At 36.9% G+C, this 16,755-nt stretch overlaps 1 protein-coding gene across 2 annotated transcripts; it reads right to left on the bottom strand.

Moving 5' to 3' along the window:
• Positions 1 to 876: 876 nt before the first annotated feature.
• On the bottom strand, positions 877 to 15,643 carry LOC145770593 (IQ domain-containing protein K-like). 2 transcript variants are annotated; one of them, XM_082582279.1, is made up of 11 exons: positions 15,042 to 15,643; positions 13,192 to 13,364; positions 7,008 to 7,145; positions 6,253 to 6,378; positions 5,167 to 5,264; positions 5,019 to 5,071; positions 4,548 to 4,631; positions 3,684 to 3,768; positions 2,948 to 3,062; positions 2,007 to 2,208; positions 877 to 1,270 (listed from the first exon to the last, which is right to left on the bottom strand). In XM_082582279.1, exons 1-10 carry the CDS (start codon positions 15,158 to 15,160, stop codon positions 2,030 to 2,032), a joined length of 1,170 nt encoding a protein of 389 aa, XP_082438405.1. In that variant the 5' UTR covers positions 15,161 to 15,643; the 3' UTR covers positions 877 to 1,270; positions 2,007 to 2,029. The 2 variants fall into 2 exon arrangements, with proteins under 2 accessions (XP_082438405.1, XP_082438406.1); XM_082582280.1 differs by lacking the exon at positions 2,007 to 2,208 and having other exon boundaries at positions 15,042 to 15,640.
• Positions 15,644 to 16,755: the final 1,112 nt, after the last annotated feature.

The following is a 16,755-nucleotide window of genomic DNA, read 5'->3' as shown; positions in this document are numbered from 1 at the left end:
CTAGATGTCAGGCTGTTAATTGCTGGGGAATTGGTACAGCGAATGCATTGTGTAGGCCTACGTGAGCCTTCACTGTCGACATTATTAGTTTTCACTGCAAAGTCAACAACCATCAAACTGAGGCAACGTTAACAGAAAAACATTTGGAAAGCTATGAACACAGCACAGCATTTATTTCAAGTTTTAATGGGCATAATCTGGGCTCCAAACTATAGCAGGGCTAATCATACAGGGCTATCTAAAACAGAGAGATGCGAAGGCTCGCTGGGATTACCCTTTTCTCTCGACACTACAAGAGTGGTAGCTTGGTTAATAGCGCACGAAATTAGGCTACAGAAAGTTGTGTAGTGCTGCTGGTAGCAAGCTACAGAAGACAGTTAGCAAGTGTAGAGCAAAGGCCGATTTAAAGAATGCAAAAGTAGTTGGAGGTGCAAAAGCACTTCAATTGTCAGATGTAAGGCCTAATAACAGCATTCGCATCCCTATGTTTTTGATATCGGGAATTTACACAATTTTATATTTTTGTTCCGAACGGCTTTCAAATTTCCCCGAAATGAGGTCAAAATTTTACAGCTGGTCACACCGCCAACTTTGCTGCAGTATTTGTTGTCAATTGTTTTCAAAGTTTTAAGCCTAATCCTCACTGAAAACTATCCCAAAATTGGACAACCTTTAACTTAAGCTTGTTCGTCGATGTACAAGTGAATATTTAATATCACGGTGGCTGTCGATCCCATGTCAGTCGCTTATTATAGGCTACATTAACATTATCTGAACTTTGGGTCAGACCTGCTAAAATTAAGCAGACCTTCAGCTGGAGTTCTGAAACTGACTGGAAAATGAAACCACAAACCTGAAAAACTCATCAAAGAGGAATACTTAAACCAAAGACTTTTATTTGGTTAAAAAAGATAAGTGAAGATCTGGCGTATACAATTAAAACATAAACAAAGGTTAAAGTCACAGCCAAAAAACTATCTGGCAATTTGGCCGATTTGTCACACTTTGTAAACTGTTTCTAAGAGTAATATTTTCTAAAAACCACGTTTTTCATCTTCCATTACCTCACCAAGCGCCACGAGGCAGTGAAATATGGGCAAATATAATTTTTGGAAAAAAATTTGTTCACGTTGCCAGCAACATAAAAAAAATGTGACAAATCGAACTATTCCTATGTAGGCTACTATGATAAAAACAAACAAAAAGCATCAGCTTTATTTGTTGGCTGGATCGATGACGTTTGAGTCGGAGTACTGTCTCATAACTCCAGCTGCACAAAGAAAGACTTTAATGAATTCATGATTTCAGGACTTGATCAATTAATCCATAGCGTAAACTAGACTTATTTCTACCATGAATTTAACATAAGCTTTTTGCGCATTTTGGGAGTAAAACTTATTCAGAGTTGCTCAGACCGAAAACAATTTTAGTTAAACACGTAGGTTGATATCACAACGTAGTCACTGGTAGGCTATGTCTTGGCGGCATTGTCCTTCAACCAAGCAAAAATCAAATTACTACTTTCTTACAAAAAAAAATCAATTTTAATGATCAGTTTATGGTAGGCTATATAACTACATTGAGTAGTCTAATTTGTATCTTTTGTATTTCCCCATCTACTTATTTTTACTACTATTTATTTTATCAAATCGATATCGATAAAAATTGAAAAGGTCAATCCGTAAATAACACGGCATCAATAATTAATTAATCAATATGTTGTATATTCCAACACAATAGAGATTATAGTGTGCTTTAGGCCTATAGTATACAACTATACACTGTTAATGGTTGTGTTCACTACTGTCAGCATACTAAGAACCCATGAGTTAAGTAGACTTGCTTGAACTGTGAAGGTGTGGTACCCTATTGCACATGGACCTCATTAAAATTTTCCTTTGTTTCCCACTGGGTTTGAGTGCTCCAGGTTTAGAACCACAACCATTGTTAAAGTACAAGACTGACGCGACGCTACAGCATCTGTTTTAAATCAAACTGGCACATACTTATCACTTCTTATTAGTTTGAACTACTTCTCCGCAGGATGCTGATTCGACCATTGGGCACAATCCGAAGGAGGTTGTTTCTCACTAGCGTGACTATCTGATAATGTAACTTTCTTCTCACGCACACCTTTGGCTGAGCTCGGTGGGCTGTAGCTTATTGATGTACGAAGAACTCCACGTAATGGAAGGGCCATCTCAGAAACTGCAAATATGTAACAGAAAGCTAGTAATAGCTTAACCTAGAAAAGAATGCTTCTTTATCTTGTCTCAAAACGCGTTATCTGCAGACATTTATCGCTAGCCGATAAGCTCTCACTGGAATAAAAGCATGATAGTAATATCCACACGACTGAACAAAAAGACTGTAATATTTTCTAGGCTACATGAAACATGACGGAAAAAGATCTCGACTCTTTGAATATCTTGAACTCAACTTTCTGCAAAAGTAACTATTAGATGCTAGACTGCATGTCGATAACCGCTCTACAACCTACATTGACTGTCACCTAGAAAAACACTATGAAACTATAGCCTACAGGTCAATTTAAATGTATCACTAGCTGATACGACTGACTGTAAGTTAGATTGTTCCTGGGTTCAAGGGCCATGAAAGAAAGACGATTTAATATAAATATTGTGTACTTGATGGATATTTTTCAAAATAAAGTTTTTACGTGTGGGCAACAAATAAGTTTTTCACCGCCTCAACGGTCTCCTTTTAGAGATCCTTTTTGGCTATGCTTATGCTCGGTGTTGATAAAAAGTAGGTCATTGGTAACTGACATGAGCTACGCCTCGCCGTGCATCTACAAATTTACCCCAATAGCAATCGTGTTCAACATAATCGTGTTAATCAACATAAAGCAATTTATTTGCAGTCGACTATTTCAAATGATTGAAGAATGACATTAACCGATAGCAATAACCGTTAGCCTACTTACCTTTGGCCTCGTGCTCTTGCCAAAAGTTGTTAATTTTTCCACGTACGCTTTCGTTTTCTATCCGCCAATCTTTTTGCCATTTTCGCAATTCTGCCACGCTCGGTCGAACCCGAACCTGCGCGAATAACGAGATTGCTAAATCCTGTTATTAAAGTGGAGAGAAAGGAAGATTCCTCATTCTGGAAATATGTTTGGCATATATTGTTTTTTGTTGTGATGATCAGAAGAAAAAAAATTGAACTCAACTCTTTTTTGTCAGAAAATTGTAGAAACTTCGCTTGGTCTTGCAACAAGTGCACGCCTGGTCTGTTGCAAGGAGCGCACACTTGCTCATTTCATCAAATAACAGAATCATGCTTGGTCACTCATTAAATGTCAGTTTGCATGTTCATCAAGACTATTTACTTTTTTAGCAGCAGACGCAGTTTTTATCCAATGAATTAGATTTTATAAAAATAAAAGCATTGTACCAGCAAAAACTGAATGAAATGCTGGATTGCAAATAAAGTGCTCCTTACCGCAACATTATATCAACAAAAAAATTTCTTGGCGATTTTTGTCGATAATATGTCGCTGCAAGAAGCATTTTATTTGCAATCTAGCATTTCATTTCTAACATAAAAATGAAAGCATTTTGTTGCTTAACTGACATTTTGTGAACGCTGTGCAATGTGCGCTTGCACATTGCAGCAATTTTATCCCAAACGACATCAAACAGTCGCCCATCGTAACTCACCAAGTGGCCTCTGTAAAAAGCTTGTATTTTAACAGCCGCTTCGTCTTCGTTCCACTGGAGTGACAGAGGAAGCGGGGCGCGAGGACTGAAAACAATGACGTCTCATAACTGAATGAATATTCCCACTTGAGCATTGAACAAACAGGGATTGTGGGAACAAGTTAAACCATATTTACTAAACTAACACTGGCCCGTTCAACTAATGTTTTTATACGGCATATGCAACTTAAATATAAAGCATTTCCGCAATGAAACCACATTCTTTAACAGGTTTTGTTTCAAGTTTAACTTTAGCTTCTCCTCCCAGATAGTTCAGTCGGTTAAGCAGACCTGACTTTGTCAACGAAGAAACGGCAAAGTTAAAAAACAATGGTTAAGCTCACGGGCTATATGCTTGAGCAACACTCTTCAAGGACATCTCTCCATTTAGCGGCACATAAAGAATGGAATAATCCACAGACAACAATATTTTGATACAAGTGGAAGCTTTACGCCGTCAATTTCGTCATAGCCTGCATCAGTGGTTCAAACACTCTACAAGTAAGCCTATGTAAAATTTACATAATTAAACCTGTGCAGTGCAGAAGCTTTTTCAGTTGGAGAATAAAAATGTCTACAATCGATCAATCAAATTCATCTCTGTATAATTATTCGGCTTGGAGGCCATGCCATGACTTTATTTGGTTTACGCATAACTTCTAAGCCTACAACATTTGCACGTTTAAAACCATTGTTGGTTTACCACCTTTTGTTCTTTTTTTAACAACTCTTGTTTCTATGTTAGTATTATTTATTTCATCGTTTTCTTTTTGTGTAAATTAAAATTGAACTTTTAAACAATAAATTAAATTTTCATGAGCTCACTGTTCAGCCAGCCATGACGTGACGAAAGGAATTTCATGCAACGTCACTGATTCCCGTTCAGATGGCGACCTTGTGTGGTTACGTCTAGAAACAAGGTATTCGGTATTTGTTAATTCCTACCAGCATAATATGATCGCTACCGAAAATTTGCTAACAACGGCAACGCAATGTCTATTTATACATAATTCAAATGAAAATTGCAACTCTTAATACTGCATTTACCACAACTCTGTGCAAGGAACTGGCAAATGAACTACAATCCCATGCAAAAGGTGCAAAAACATATGAGAGATTCGAATGTATTGCAATACAGCGAACTGATACACGATTGGATGTTAATAGAAAAAAATTGCCATGATCACAACATCTTCCCAAAAAAATGTAAAGCAAAGAAAATGTGCAAAAAAGCACATTAGTAAAACTACAGTACATCGTTTGTGGGGACTACGAAAACCTAGCCTATAAACTCACTTGTACAAGTATTCAGTCAGAAAATCACAGCCATTGAATCGAAACCTCTTTCTCTGTAAAAGTAAAAATTAATTTAAAAAAAACATTGATGTTGTATCTGTCTGAATAAACATACATGACTATTTCTATTACTTGAAAGCAAACTTACTTCAAAACATTTCTCGATTTTAGCTTGCTTGAGCATTGCAATGAGTGCAGGGATGAGCGTAGGAAAAATATGTGCTTCCAAATATTCTTTCGGGCTGCCTGGAAGGTTTAAAACAAGCTATAGTGTGCTGTGTGCCTGTGTTATAAACGGTAAAAAGACAAGCTTTAACGCCTACATGCTCTAAGTTTGTATAGTTGTTTGTCCATGGGTAGACCAGGTGGTAAGTACATCCCTAGGACAACAAATCTGTCTGAAAAATGTTAAACACCGGACAATTGATTGGGAGAATTAAGCATGGAATGCAACTTTCAAAATTACAACAAAAACATGAATACAGTGAGGTATCGTTAACAACCACTTCAAAATGGAGTCTCCGTTAAAAAAAATTATCTTCGAAAAAGAGCCTTTTCCAGTGCTTTTTACTCGTTTTGTTTTGATCCCAATCTCTTCGACAGCTCAGTTGGTTAAACTCACAGCTTTTAAAGAAACAGCAAGATCAAGCGGCGTTAGTTCGACACTCGGGGTATGCACTTGAACAACGCATTGCAAGGACAGCTCATAGCTGTACATTCAGCGGCACCTAACGGATGGAACAATTCACATGCAGTTCCTCTCTTTCACAACAAGCGAAGATTTCACTTTGACAATCTCGGTGACCGGCCTGCGTCAGTGATTCAAAGCCTCCACAAGTACGCGAAACTGCTAAGATGAAGCTTTGTCAGTTCGAGGATAGAGATTCTTACAACCAATCAGTCGTCGGGCAACATGGCAAAATCGATATTATTTAACCAAATCACTCATGTCGGATTAATGAAATCTGACCGGGTTACAATACAATTTGAAAGAACTCAAAGATCACCGGGTTGCTGGATTGCACTTAACCTATTTTGATGATCTATAATAAAATTTGCTATCGTTTTTTTTGTTAGCTTTGACTGACAAACATCGATATCAAGTCGGAGAAATTGCTGAACAAGCCAGAGTTCCATACACTGACATATTGGCACAACAAAGACAAAGCGTAAGTACTAGATTAAGCGATAACTTTACTAGAAAGTTACGTTAGATGAAACATTGATGAGTTACATGTTTTAGGATCAGGTGGAACAGATGGTGGAGGTGTGGGCGGAGGCTTTGGTCTTGTCAACATGGTCAGCCCAATAGCGGCAGGGTGACCAACGGCAGGGTCGAATTCTTCTAGCACATTTGCATCTGAAGTAATTAATAAAAATTACAACTAACTCAGCAATTATTTTGCGCAATTAATGTTGGTTTGATGGTTGGGCGTGTAGCGACAACCTACTCCTGAAATAGCGTACTCTTAAGGGTATATGTTAACTCTTAACATACAAATACTATAAACAGGTTTGGGAAGCATTAAGTCACAAAAGCTACCATTAAGACGTTTGAAGACTGACTTGGTTATCATTTATCAACCATTTCACTATTCCGCAAAAAGAGAAAATTATGAATTTCACAGTTAGTTGTAGCGTAAGCTCTTCCTTTCTCATAGCAACTGTCGATTATTGGGCAGCGCATTCGCAGTGTCACTGCCATGTTTGATAGCAGAAAGAAACCACAAAGAAGTCGATGACATGGCCTGGGTGATGAATTTATTGACAAATCAAAAAGAATTATATTATTGGAAGAACAACCACTCAATTTATGCATTTATATGAAAAAGTATTCTCAAAACAGTTAGTACATTACATTGTATATACAAGTTTTTTTTTTAAATAATAGAATGATTGGAAAGTCCTAAACAATGAATCATTTTGTATAAAAACAAACGTAGCGTATGTATATATATATTTCACACCAAATATTAACGAGAAACAAACCGACTGGTGTGTGATGAACCATCTTTCCATAAACCACAGGTGTGTGTCGTCGGGCAGAATATTGCGTCACATCTGTAGCAACTGACACGTCATCATCAACGTCGGTGTTTTCAAAGATTGCTTTTTTCGAGGCAAACTCTAGAAAATTGAATAATTTTCTCTCAGCAAGTAATACACTAATATAGCATAATAACTTGATAAGCAAGCTTTGATATTTTTACTCCTGCATTTGATTGTTAATTTATATAGTTCTACGTTCAAAATTAATAATAACAGAAAATTCTCGTTTGTAAATGATATGATGTGATCATGTGGAAAGCTGCAATAAAACAGTAGCTTTTCTGTTCACTGAGGAAATATTGCTTTATGACCTCAATAACATTAATTATATTCTTCTGGTGTAAACTAAGCTAAACTATCACAAGGTGTTTCAGGTGATAATCTGCGTTTATTTCGACGTTTCGTCAATCAGACACGACTGACTTCTTCAGGAGCTAAATCAGGTAATGACTCATTCAATTTTTAATATAATATTGCCTATAAAGTGTCGTCTTTCACATTAACTGATTAAAAAAGTACAAATCACAAGTAAGAAGTTAATATAAAAAGGAATAAAAAATCCATTCAGCAACTAATGAATGCAAAGACAGTCAGTCAAGCAGTCATTTGTTTTTGTTTGGATCCAAAACAAAACGTACATAAAGAAAACGCAAAGAGACAGTGTGCATCCAATGAGACAGTGCGAAAAGCCGTAGCCCTTGGTAGGCGTGACACGTATAAAACAATGACATGTGCACTGAAAGCTGGTGTACTTGTCGAACAATGGTGCTGTTGGAAGTGTACTAAGGAAGTGGAGAGTGAACTAAGATCAAAAAAGTAAAAAAGCTGGTCAAACAGGTGTGGCTGGGGAACTTGTAGGGATGGGCAAAATAGAATAATTAGCTATTCTAGAATATTCTAGAATACTGAAACCGAATATAGAATACAGATATCTATTCTAGAATAAATGACAGTTTTTACCATGACACATTTTAATGATTTTTATGACATTACAAAAACAAAGAACATCACAAAAAATGCTTATCGCAGTGTAACAAATTTAGGCTTTCTAAATTTTTACCAGTCAAACGAGATCTCAACTTAGTGGCAGTTAAACCTGCACTTGAAAAACATCTCTGAAGAAGCAGATGTAGCAGGTACCGTACACAAAAATATTTTGAAACTAAATGACATAAACAAGAAAATTGGTTTTTGTTTGCTTTCCACCAAACAAGGGCATTTTGAAGAGATATAGTCGATGCTTTCAACAACGTGAGATAGGTATCTATTTCTAAAGGTGAGGAAACCAAATTTCTGATTCATCTTCACTACTGCATGTAGCATCTTCAATCCCACAACTAAACAAGTCGTCCATGTCACTGTAGGCTACTGGCATAGTAAAAGCTAAGACACAGCCAGGTACTCGTACGTACTTCTGCGGGGAGGGTCACTAATCCTCACACCCTGTGGTCGACGTGGCCCTACATACGAGAGTGGGAGCTTCCGATGTTGGGTTGCTCAGCGAAGGCAAGTCGACTCTTGTGTTCTACCACAAACAACTTATGTTTGTGGTGCCGAAACAGAGCAAAATCCCCAAAGCGGATTAAGCTGTTTCGTGCCACATAACACCCCACCACCACCAGTGTCTGAGGGCTGGGTTTTCCCGAGAAAAGGTAGAGTGCCCTGCATTGTTCTGAGCGTTAGGCAGGGTTACCAGATGTAAATTTGGCAAGAAGCCAACTGCACGTTTAAAAAGGGCCAAAAAAGAGCCAACTTCTAAAACAAGGTGCCAAAAATAGGGCCAGCTCAATTTTCAAGTACTAAGAAGCAATTTCACTGAATTAACAACACATTCTTAGCAATACAGACATTTCAGCACTGAAACATAACATATACAGACCATGCAGCATGTTAGATCATGCTTCTGGAGAGACACAACAATAACAAATAAACAATTTACAAAAAGGCATGCAGAAAATGTGACCCCAATAAATTCCACCGAGCAAGTTATCCAAAAGTCAAATAAACATTTCCACATTCAATTCACTATCATCCTCCCATTCGAAGTTTTCCCCAATTACCACAGGCCTACTATTGTATTTCCTACCGGTACCGCTCTCATAATCCTGCTTTCTACTTCTTTGGCATCCTAGTCTTCCTGGATCAAGTCCAAAAACACAATTGAAATAAAATAGTATACCTGTACCGGTATTACACTGCCACAGTACCCTTACTAGTGTTCTGTTACCACCTTCTCCAGAAGACAAGGCAAAAAGAATCACTTGCAAAAAAACATTCCACAATCCCTCACATTTTGAAAACGGCCAAACAAGGCCCAAAAAAGCTAAAGGGCTAAATTAAAACTTAAGAAACCAACTGGTTTTCAAAAAGGGCCAAAGAGCCAACCAAAATTGGAGAGCTAACCCTTCAACTCACTAAAAAAAGGTCATGCTGATGTCGAGCCGGGTGTGAAAAGAAAACAGGGTGAAAAATCAGAAGTTGCCAAAAAACACGTTTTGATTGCCATATTGCTGAAGCTTACATTAAAATCTAGGAAATAATTCTCATAAAGAGCCAACGGGCCAACCAACTTCAAAAAGAGCCAGATTAGCTCTTTTTGAAGAGCCACCCAAACAGTTGGCTGGCAACCCTGGCGTTAGGGGGTCCCAGTGCGGGGGAGGTTTGCTAGTCCTCACACCCTGTGGTCGACGTTGCCTTTCATGCGAGCTCACGATGTTGGGTTGCTGAGCGAAGGCTAGTCGATCCTTCTATTCTACCAGAAACAAGTTAGGTTTGTGGTACCGAAATAGAGAAAAATCCTGAAAGCGGATTAAGCTGTTTCGTGCCACACTTCCGCAAGACTGTGAGGTCGAGGACTACAAAGCGCTTGACAAGAAAGATCTCTTTAATGCGAACAATGAAACTCGTGCGTTTTTCCTACGCCGCATCGCACTAAATCGATAAACAATTGTACTTTCGCTGTAGCGAATTCGTTGCGATCAAACGGACTAGAACGAAGTCGATCGTTAAAGCGGTTTCAATTATCCGATTTCATATGCATTTTGAAACCGGTTTGGCTCTACAACCGGTTATTCTATATTCGGTATTCTATTTTGCCCATCCCTAGGAACTTGAGTGAGTGTATGGCCATAAAGGAAAACAAATCTTGATATTTGTGATAAATTTGAACTCTTGTTCCTATTTACAATAAAACGATTTGCACTTGTCACCTTGACAGAAAGATGTTACACCATGGCAAAGAATTCTTCAAACAAAAGTTAAGAAATAAAGTTACGCTACCAAAAATAAAATGTAATTTGGATCCATGCCAGTGGATGTAGGTAAATAACTAAATATCCCTCCGGAAAAAGCACCCTAGTAAATATTAACCAGAAAAAATCTATCTTATTTAATTGATTAATGGAATCTTTAGTTCTTTACCCTTGGACTATAAAAGCTCAACTTTGATAGCTTAATTCCGGTACATACTTGTAGAAGCTTTGAACTACTGACGCAGGTACCAGTTACAGCGGAATGGCCCGTTTCGGTGAGTCCGATTCGGTGAGTCCGATTCGGTTAGTCCGATTCGGTGAGTCCGATCCCTTAACGGGGGATTTTTTCAATTTTTTTTTTAAATTATTGGGTACCGTAGCCTAATTATCATTGCCGTTTTAGGGTTAGGGGTTAGGAGTTAAGGTTAGGGGTTAGAAGTTAGGAACTCACCGAATCAGACTCACCGAATCGGACTCACCGAATCGGACTCACCGAATAGTAGCAGACCCCAGTTACAGAGATTGGCAGAGTGAAGTTTCTGCCTATTGATTTGTTGAAATGATGTTATCTGTGAATTCATTAAGTGCTACTGAATGGACAACAGTCATAATGTGTTGCTCAAGCCCTCACCAGAGAACCAAACCAGTACATACTGCTTGATCTTGTGGTTTCTTTGTGCACAACCTTGGTCATTTTACTAACTTGAGTAGTTGAGGCATTGGGGTGGGACAATTTAGGCACATGTTAGAAAAGGCATATTCATTAAATACCTCTCAAAAATCACCTGGTACATAGCTCAAGGCAAAGTCCTTTTAATAAAAATATTTAGTCGGCAGTGGGGATATTTACCATGGTGGATTTTTTCGAGTTGATTTTTTCTGGGTTTTTTCCGTCTTTTTTTGTCAATTACCAGAAAGGGAAAATGTTAATATACCGTAGACCGTAGTAATTGTTTCATGAAAATTACATGAAAAAATTGTGAAAAAGGACGTAATAGTACAGGATTCTTTCATGAGGATTTAGAAGAACTTTACTTATGGAAATTCTTGGCTTTCAAGTGCGCTTGATAGGATACTATGAGAAGTAGTAAAGCGGCTGATGAAATATACGAAAAACAATGTGTGAAAACAGCGATGTTTATACTTCACAACTCAAATACAACTATACGTACAAACCATACATACATAACCAAACCATATAAGTAGACACCATAAGTTAACATTAGCGTGTACCAAGAGAAGGTGTTCAGTTCACACCACTCTCGTGGTGGTGTCTCTGTGATAGATGGGCCATAAATGTTGCTTTGTTATGATGAGAGATTAAAGCACAAGATGTGAAAGTGTCTGGAAAACACTCTAAGATTGTTGGTTTCACATCTGTTGATAAAGATGCCATCCAACCATGTCTTGGCAAGCCATTTAATAGCGTGAAAAAAGGGAAGCAACTGACTTGACAATAGTTTATTCACATGTTTTCTATATAGCATGCTAACCACTAGCGATTCTAACTTATTGTTACTGCACTACTTCATGGCAGACATGCCATTTTATGCATGTTGTAACAGTGGTTGTTAAACATTAACAAACTCGTCTTTCTTTTGTTCCCATTTTGATATAGAGTGTAGCCTATTAACTTTAAAATCTCCTTAGAACATTGTGAAGCCTGCAAGAAGTATACAAACCAATATGTCAATTGCCAACACAGCCTTCAATTTTCTTGTGTGGTAATTACCTATAAAAAGTAGTCTAGTATTTAAAGTTTTAATGTATTAAAAACCAATCATGTTTATTTTGATACCAGTGGTGGACTGGTGGTAGCCTGGTAGGCTATAGGTTTACCTCATTGTACAGCAGTAATAAGAACATGTAAATTTATCCATTTTGAATTATAATATATAATATGTATTCTTGTAGAAAAGAGAGTAGGCTAGGTTTGGTGCACAGTTTTAACACACATTGTGCAAGGAGTCTCAAAAATTCAATTAAATAAAGTGTAGGTTTACTTCACCATGACATAAATCTCAAACACACAGTAGAAGAAAAAAAAACAACACACAACAGAAGCTAACCTATGTCCCACTAGCCTACAAAAATGTTGACAGTACACCTGTGTCCTGTATACACCAAAAAACAAGTGATTATCTTAGTCATAAATTTCTATGGGATCCAATCTATGTGAGTTGTAGCTTGACAGAAGCTTATTCTACCTCCCTGTACTCCTTGCACAATGTGTGTTAAAACTGTGCACCAAACCTAGCCTACTCTCTTTTCTACAAGAATACCTATATTATAATCAGTTCCTGTCACAAATACACTAATTGTAGTAGATTTTAGGTAAATCTATTTTGCAATTGAAGAGAAAACAAAAAATAAGTAATAGTTGGTGTATGTAGGCTATGTGCAAATTGTGCATTAGATAAGTGCTTCTCAACCAGTGGGTTGTTACTTACTGGTAGGTCACAAAGCCGTTTCAGGTGGGCTGCAAAGCATTCCTAATGTTGCAGTTTATGATTAGATCAGGAAATTATTACATTAATTATTCTGTACCAAATACACAACTATTAAAGTTATGTTGTATCAACAATGTTGGTGCCCCCCAATACATCTATATTTGGCAAACTGTAACTAGGCTAAGTACTGGGAGGATTAAAACTTGTAAAAGTTGGATAAACACTAAACAGTTTAGCAAAGACGGCATTTAGTATAATTGCAAATCTTACGCTCAGCTTTGGGGGTTGCATAAAAAAGATGGCAATAAAAGTGTGTTGCAAACTGAAAAAGGTTGGAAAGCACTGAGTTAGATGATATTTAAATAATTAGCCAAGACTCTAAGATGTAAAAAAAAATATTCAGTAATTAGTATTATAATATACCATCACAAATGTCTTCCCATAAAGATTTAACTTTCTTTTCACCAAAATATTTTCCAGCACTTGATCTTGCCATTTTTGATATGTTTGTTCCACAACATACAAATGTAAACAAGGCAACCAATGTAGGCTTACCAACAATCTTGAAAATCAACAGAAGCCCTGAAGAACAACTCCTACAAAAAATACATTAAATGCTTTATATATATCATAAATTAACATATGAGGAATAGTATATAACCTATTACTATTTTACTGCCGCTATTTGCATATTAATAATATAATTCCCAATACAATTCATTAGTTCATAAATCAAAAATGCAGTCAAGTAAGCAGATTCAGCAATCAGCATAGCATTGAAATTGTCACAAAAATGACAATCATTTTTTAAGAAATATTTACACTAATGTCAATTAGTCTATAAACTAGCCTATGGTGTAAAAGAGCACAGAATTTAATATTGCTTTAATTTGATCACAAAAACAATAAAGAGCTGTTCAAATTTCATATACACTTCAGAAGTGAGTTGTGTTTGAGATTTATATTGTATTTATGGCTTTTGTGTATAAACGTAAATAATGTTGCTACAAGGTAGGTTAAGTGACAACATGCATAATTCTGTAATGACAGAAAAAGAATAGTCCTCAAAAATTGTTTTCTTAATCATTATGATATCATTATTCATAGATCTTTAGGCCTACATGATGAACTGTTGTTCATTTTAAACTTTAAATGATTTTTTTATAAAGTTGCTTGAGATGCTAAAATGTTATTCAATTGCTTAATCTAGCCTGATTCCATTGCAAACCGTATTTCTTTTTTCGACGATTAACTAAAAATCAATCATTTTTGCAAAAATTAGTATTGATTTAATTATTCCATTTTATTGGCAAAATATAAATCGCAGGTTAGGCCTACATGTACAGCTACCACAAAATGACTTCGGAACTTTTTACCAAAATTTACGCCAGGTTTGTAGTTGTGCGTTTTACATCAGATCATACCACTAACAATGAGCATTGTGACTAACAATGCAAAGATTGTGAAAAATGTGAAGAAGGTTATAATAATGCAATATGACAAATTATAAAGAAAGGTCGATAGTTTTTATTAAAAAATTTCATTGTATACAAAATGCTTGTTTTTCTTGAAAATTTAGAAAGGTCCAAAGTCATTTTGCAGTAGCTGTACATACCTACTGTAGTAAGGACTGAAATTAAATTATCGTACAATAGCTTAGTAGGCTACCATACCAAACATAAGGGTGGCAGACTGGGTTTTCTTTTTGCTGAGACTTTTCGGTCATTTGTCCGAAATGACTTGAAAAATTCGGTTGTTTTTTATTTATTTCGGTCATTTTTTTCTGATAAAAATATTTCCTTTCAAGTAGCTGATACAAACCAAAATTTTCATTTCCTGACTAGCTACAACATTAAGTTTCGCTGAGAAACGAATATGTTTTTTCGGACATTTTGACCGAATTGACTATATTTTTTTTCGGACATTTTGCTAAAAAAACCAGTCAATGACAGATAAATGACCAAAAAAAAACCCAGGTGGCAGAAAAAGAACAAAGGTCAATTTAAACATTGGAATAATATTACTATCAATTACAGTAACCGAACATGAAAAAATTAAATAATATCACAGTATTATATATGACAGGTGGAACCCTCCAAAACAGCATGGGTAGCTAGGTTCATGATTTTCCCATGCTTTTCAAAATTAAGCAGCAAAGTTTTCGCCTTCCAAGTCCAAATCTAAAATATAGATCTGTGATAAATTGAGACCTGCAGATAAAATAAGTTTAGTAAAAATGAAGAAGATACTTTGATTATGAATATTTTAATTACCAAGATATTTGAAATTGATCAAAAACTTGAAGAGAAATTATAATATCAAGAATCCAGGGGTCTGCGGTTGCCGCATGTATCCAACAAGCAATTGACTCGCCACTCACCAGTCTCAGCATTGAAACAACCAGGATGGGAAAATTACAATTATTATCTAGTGAAGCAATTGAAGTACAGTACAAAATTTATCAAACAACGATTAGTAAGCCATAAGGCTTAATTGTTTTACATGCTGTATTGTTTACCATCTTGTTTGCTGCCCATTATCAAATCGGTTCAAAGTTTGTCCTAAAATTCGTTGTTTTAAATTCGGTTGCTTTTTAACTTTTCTGGTTTAGTGCATGTTGTCCCGATATAAATCAATTAATTAAACCAGCTCAAAAGTTTGCAATGATAAATTATTTAGTTTTTGAGATGAAAATCTAACATTGGCCAGCAGTCGAGCATAGTTAGTTTTTTAAGCAGGGCTGCTAGACAAGTTTAGATCAGATGCAACCTAGTTTGTACCATGAACAGTTCGGACCGTCAGTTCGTACCTTGAAAAAATCAAGAGAAAAAATTAAAAAAGCCGAAGTTGCTGATTGCAGTTTCTGCAATCATTTTAAAATTTTCCCCCTGAAAAGATCGAGAAAGAAATAGCTCAAAGCCGAAGTCCGCTGATTGCAGTTTCCGCAAACATTTTTCCGCAGTTTCCGCTAACCCTAACCATAGAGTAATCTATGCTCTAACCCTAACCCTCGCTGATCGCAGTTTCCGCAAAAAATTTTCTGCAGTTTCCGCTAACCGCAGTTTCCGTTAACCCTTACCCTAATGTTTTTTTTTTGTTTATCTTTATCCTGCATTGCGGGAAAGCGGACTTGAGCGCTATGCATCGGTGTACGCCTTCCGACATACACCTGACCCACGCTGCAGCCGACGGCAATGTTTCCGGTTGTCTACTTTACTTATGACTTAAATTTGGTACTACCCATTACTCGAAATCGATCACTAGGTAGAGGCAATTATCGTTAAGTTTCTTGCCCAGAGAAACAACAGCAAGTGCGGGTGGCTGGAGTCGAACATGCAGGCTCTCGGCTGCGAGCCCAACGCGCTAACCACTCGGCCACGACTGCCGGCCGGCCACGGCTAATTCTAACTATAGAGCAAAACCCTCGCTGATCGCAGTTTCCGCAAACATTTTTTTGCAGTTTCCGCTAACCTTTACCCTAACCATAGAGTAATCTATGCTCTAACCCTCGCTGATCGCAGTTTCCGCAAACATTTTTCCGCAGTTTCCGCTAACCGCAGTTTCTGCTTACTCTAACCATAGAGTAATCTATGCTCTAACCCTAACCCTCGCTGATCGCAGTTTCCGCAAACATTTTTCCGCAGTTTCTGCTAACCCTAACTCTCGAGTTTGTTATTTGTTTCAAATTGTTTGGGGAAACTCCAATCAGCGACTTCGGCTTTGTGCTATTAAACTGCGATCAGCGACTACGGCTTTTTTAATTTTTTCTCTTGATCTTTTCAGGGTACAAACTGGCTGTACGAATGGTTCAAGGTACGAACTAGGTTGCACCCGTTTAGATCAACTGCACTTAAATTGAGAAAACTGCTTTTCTTTTCTGGCGTTTCTTTCAATGCAAAGTGTTTGATTTTTTTTTAATTGAAATTAAATTTTGTTGCTTTATGCCAGTGGAAGAGTGACAGGTGCATTTAAATTGTTATTTTGGGC

Source organism: Aplidium turbinatum, chromosome 5, assembly GCF_918807975.1.
Source record: "Aplidium turbinatum chromosome 5, kaAplTurb1.1, whole genome shotgun sequence".
NCBI classification, from domain to species: Eukaryota; Metazoa; Chordata; class Ascidiacea; order Aplousobranchia; family Polyclinidae; genus Aplidium; species Aplidium turbinatum.
The sequence above is the reverse complement of the archived record's forward strand: the minus strand, read 5'-3'. Positions and strand labels throughout refer to the sequence as shown.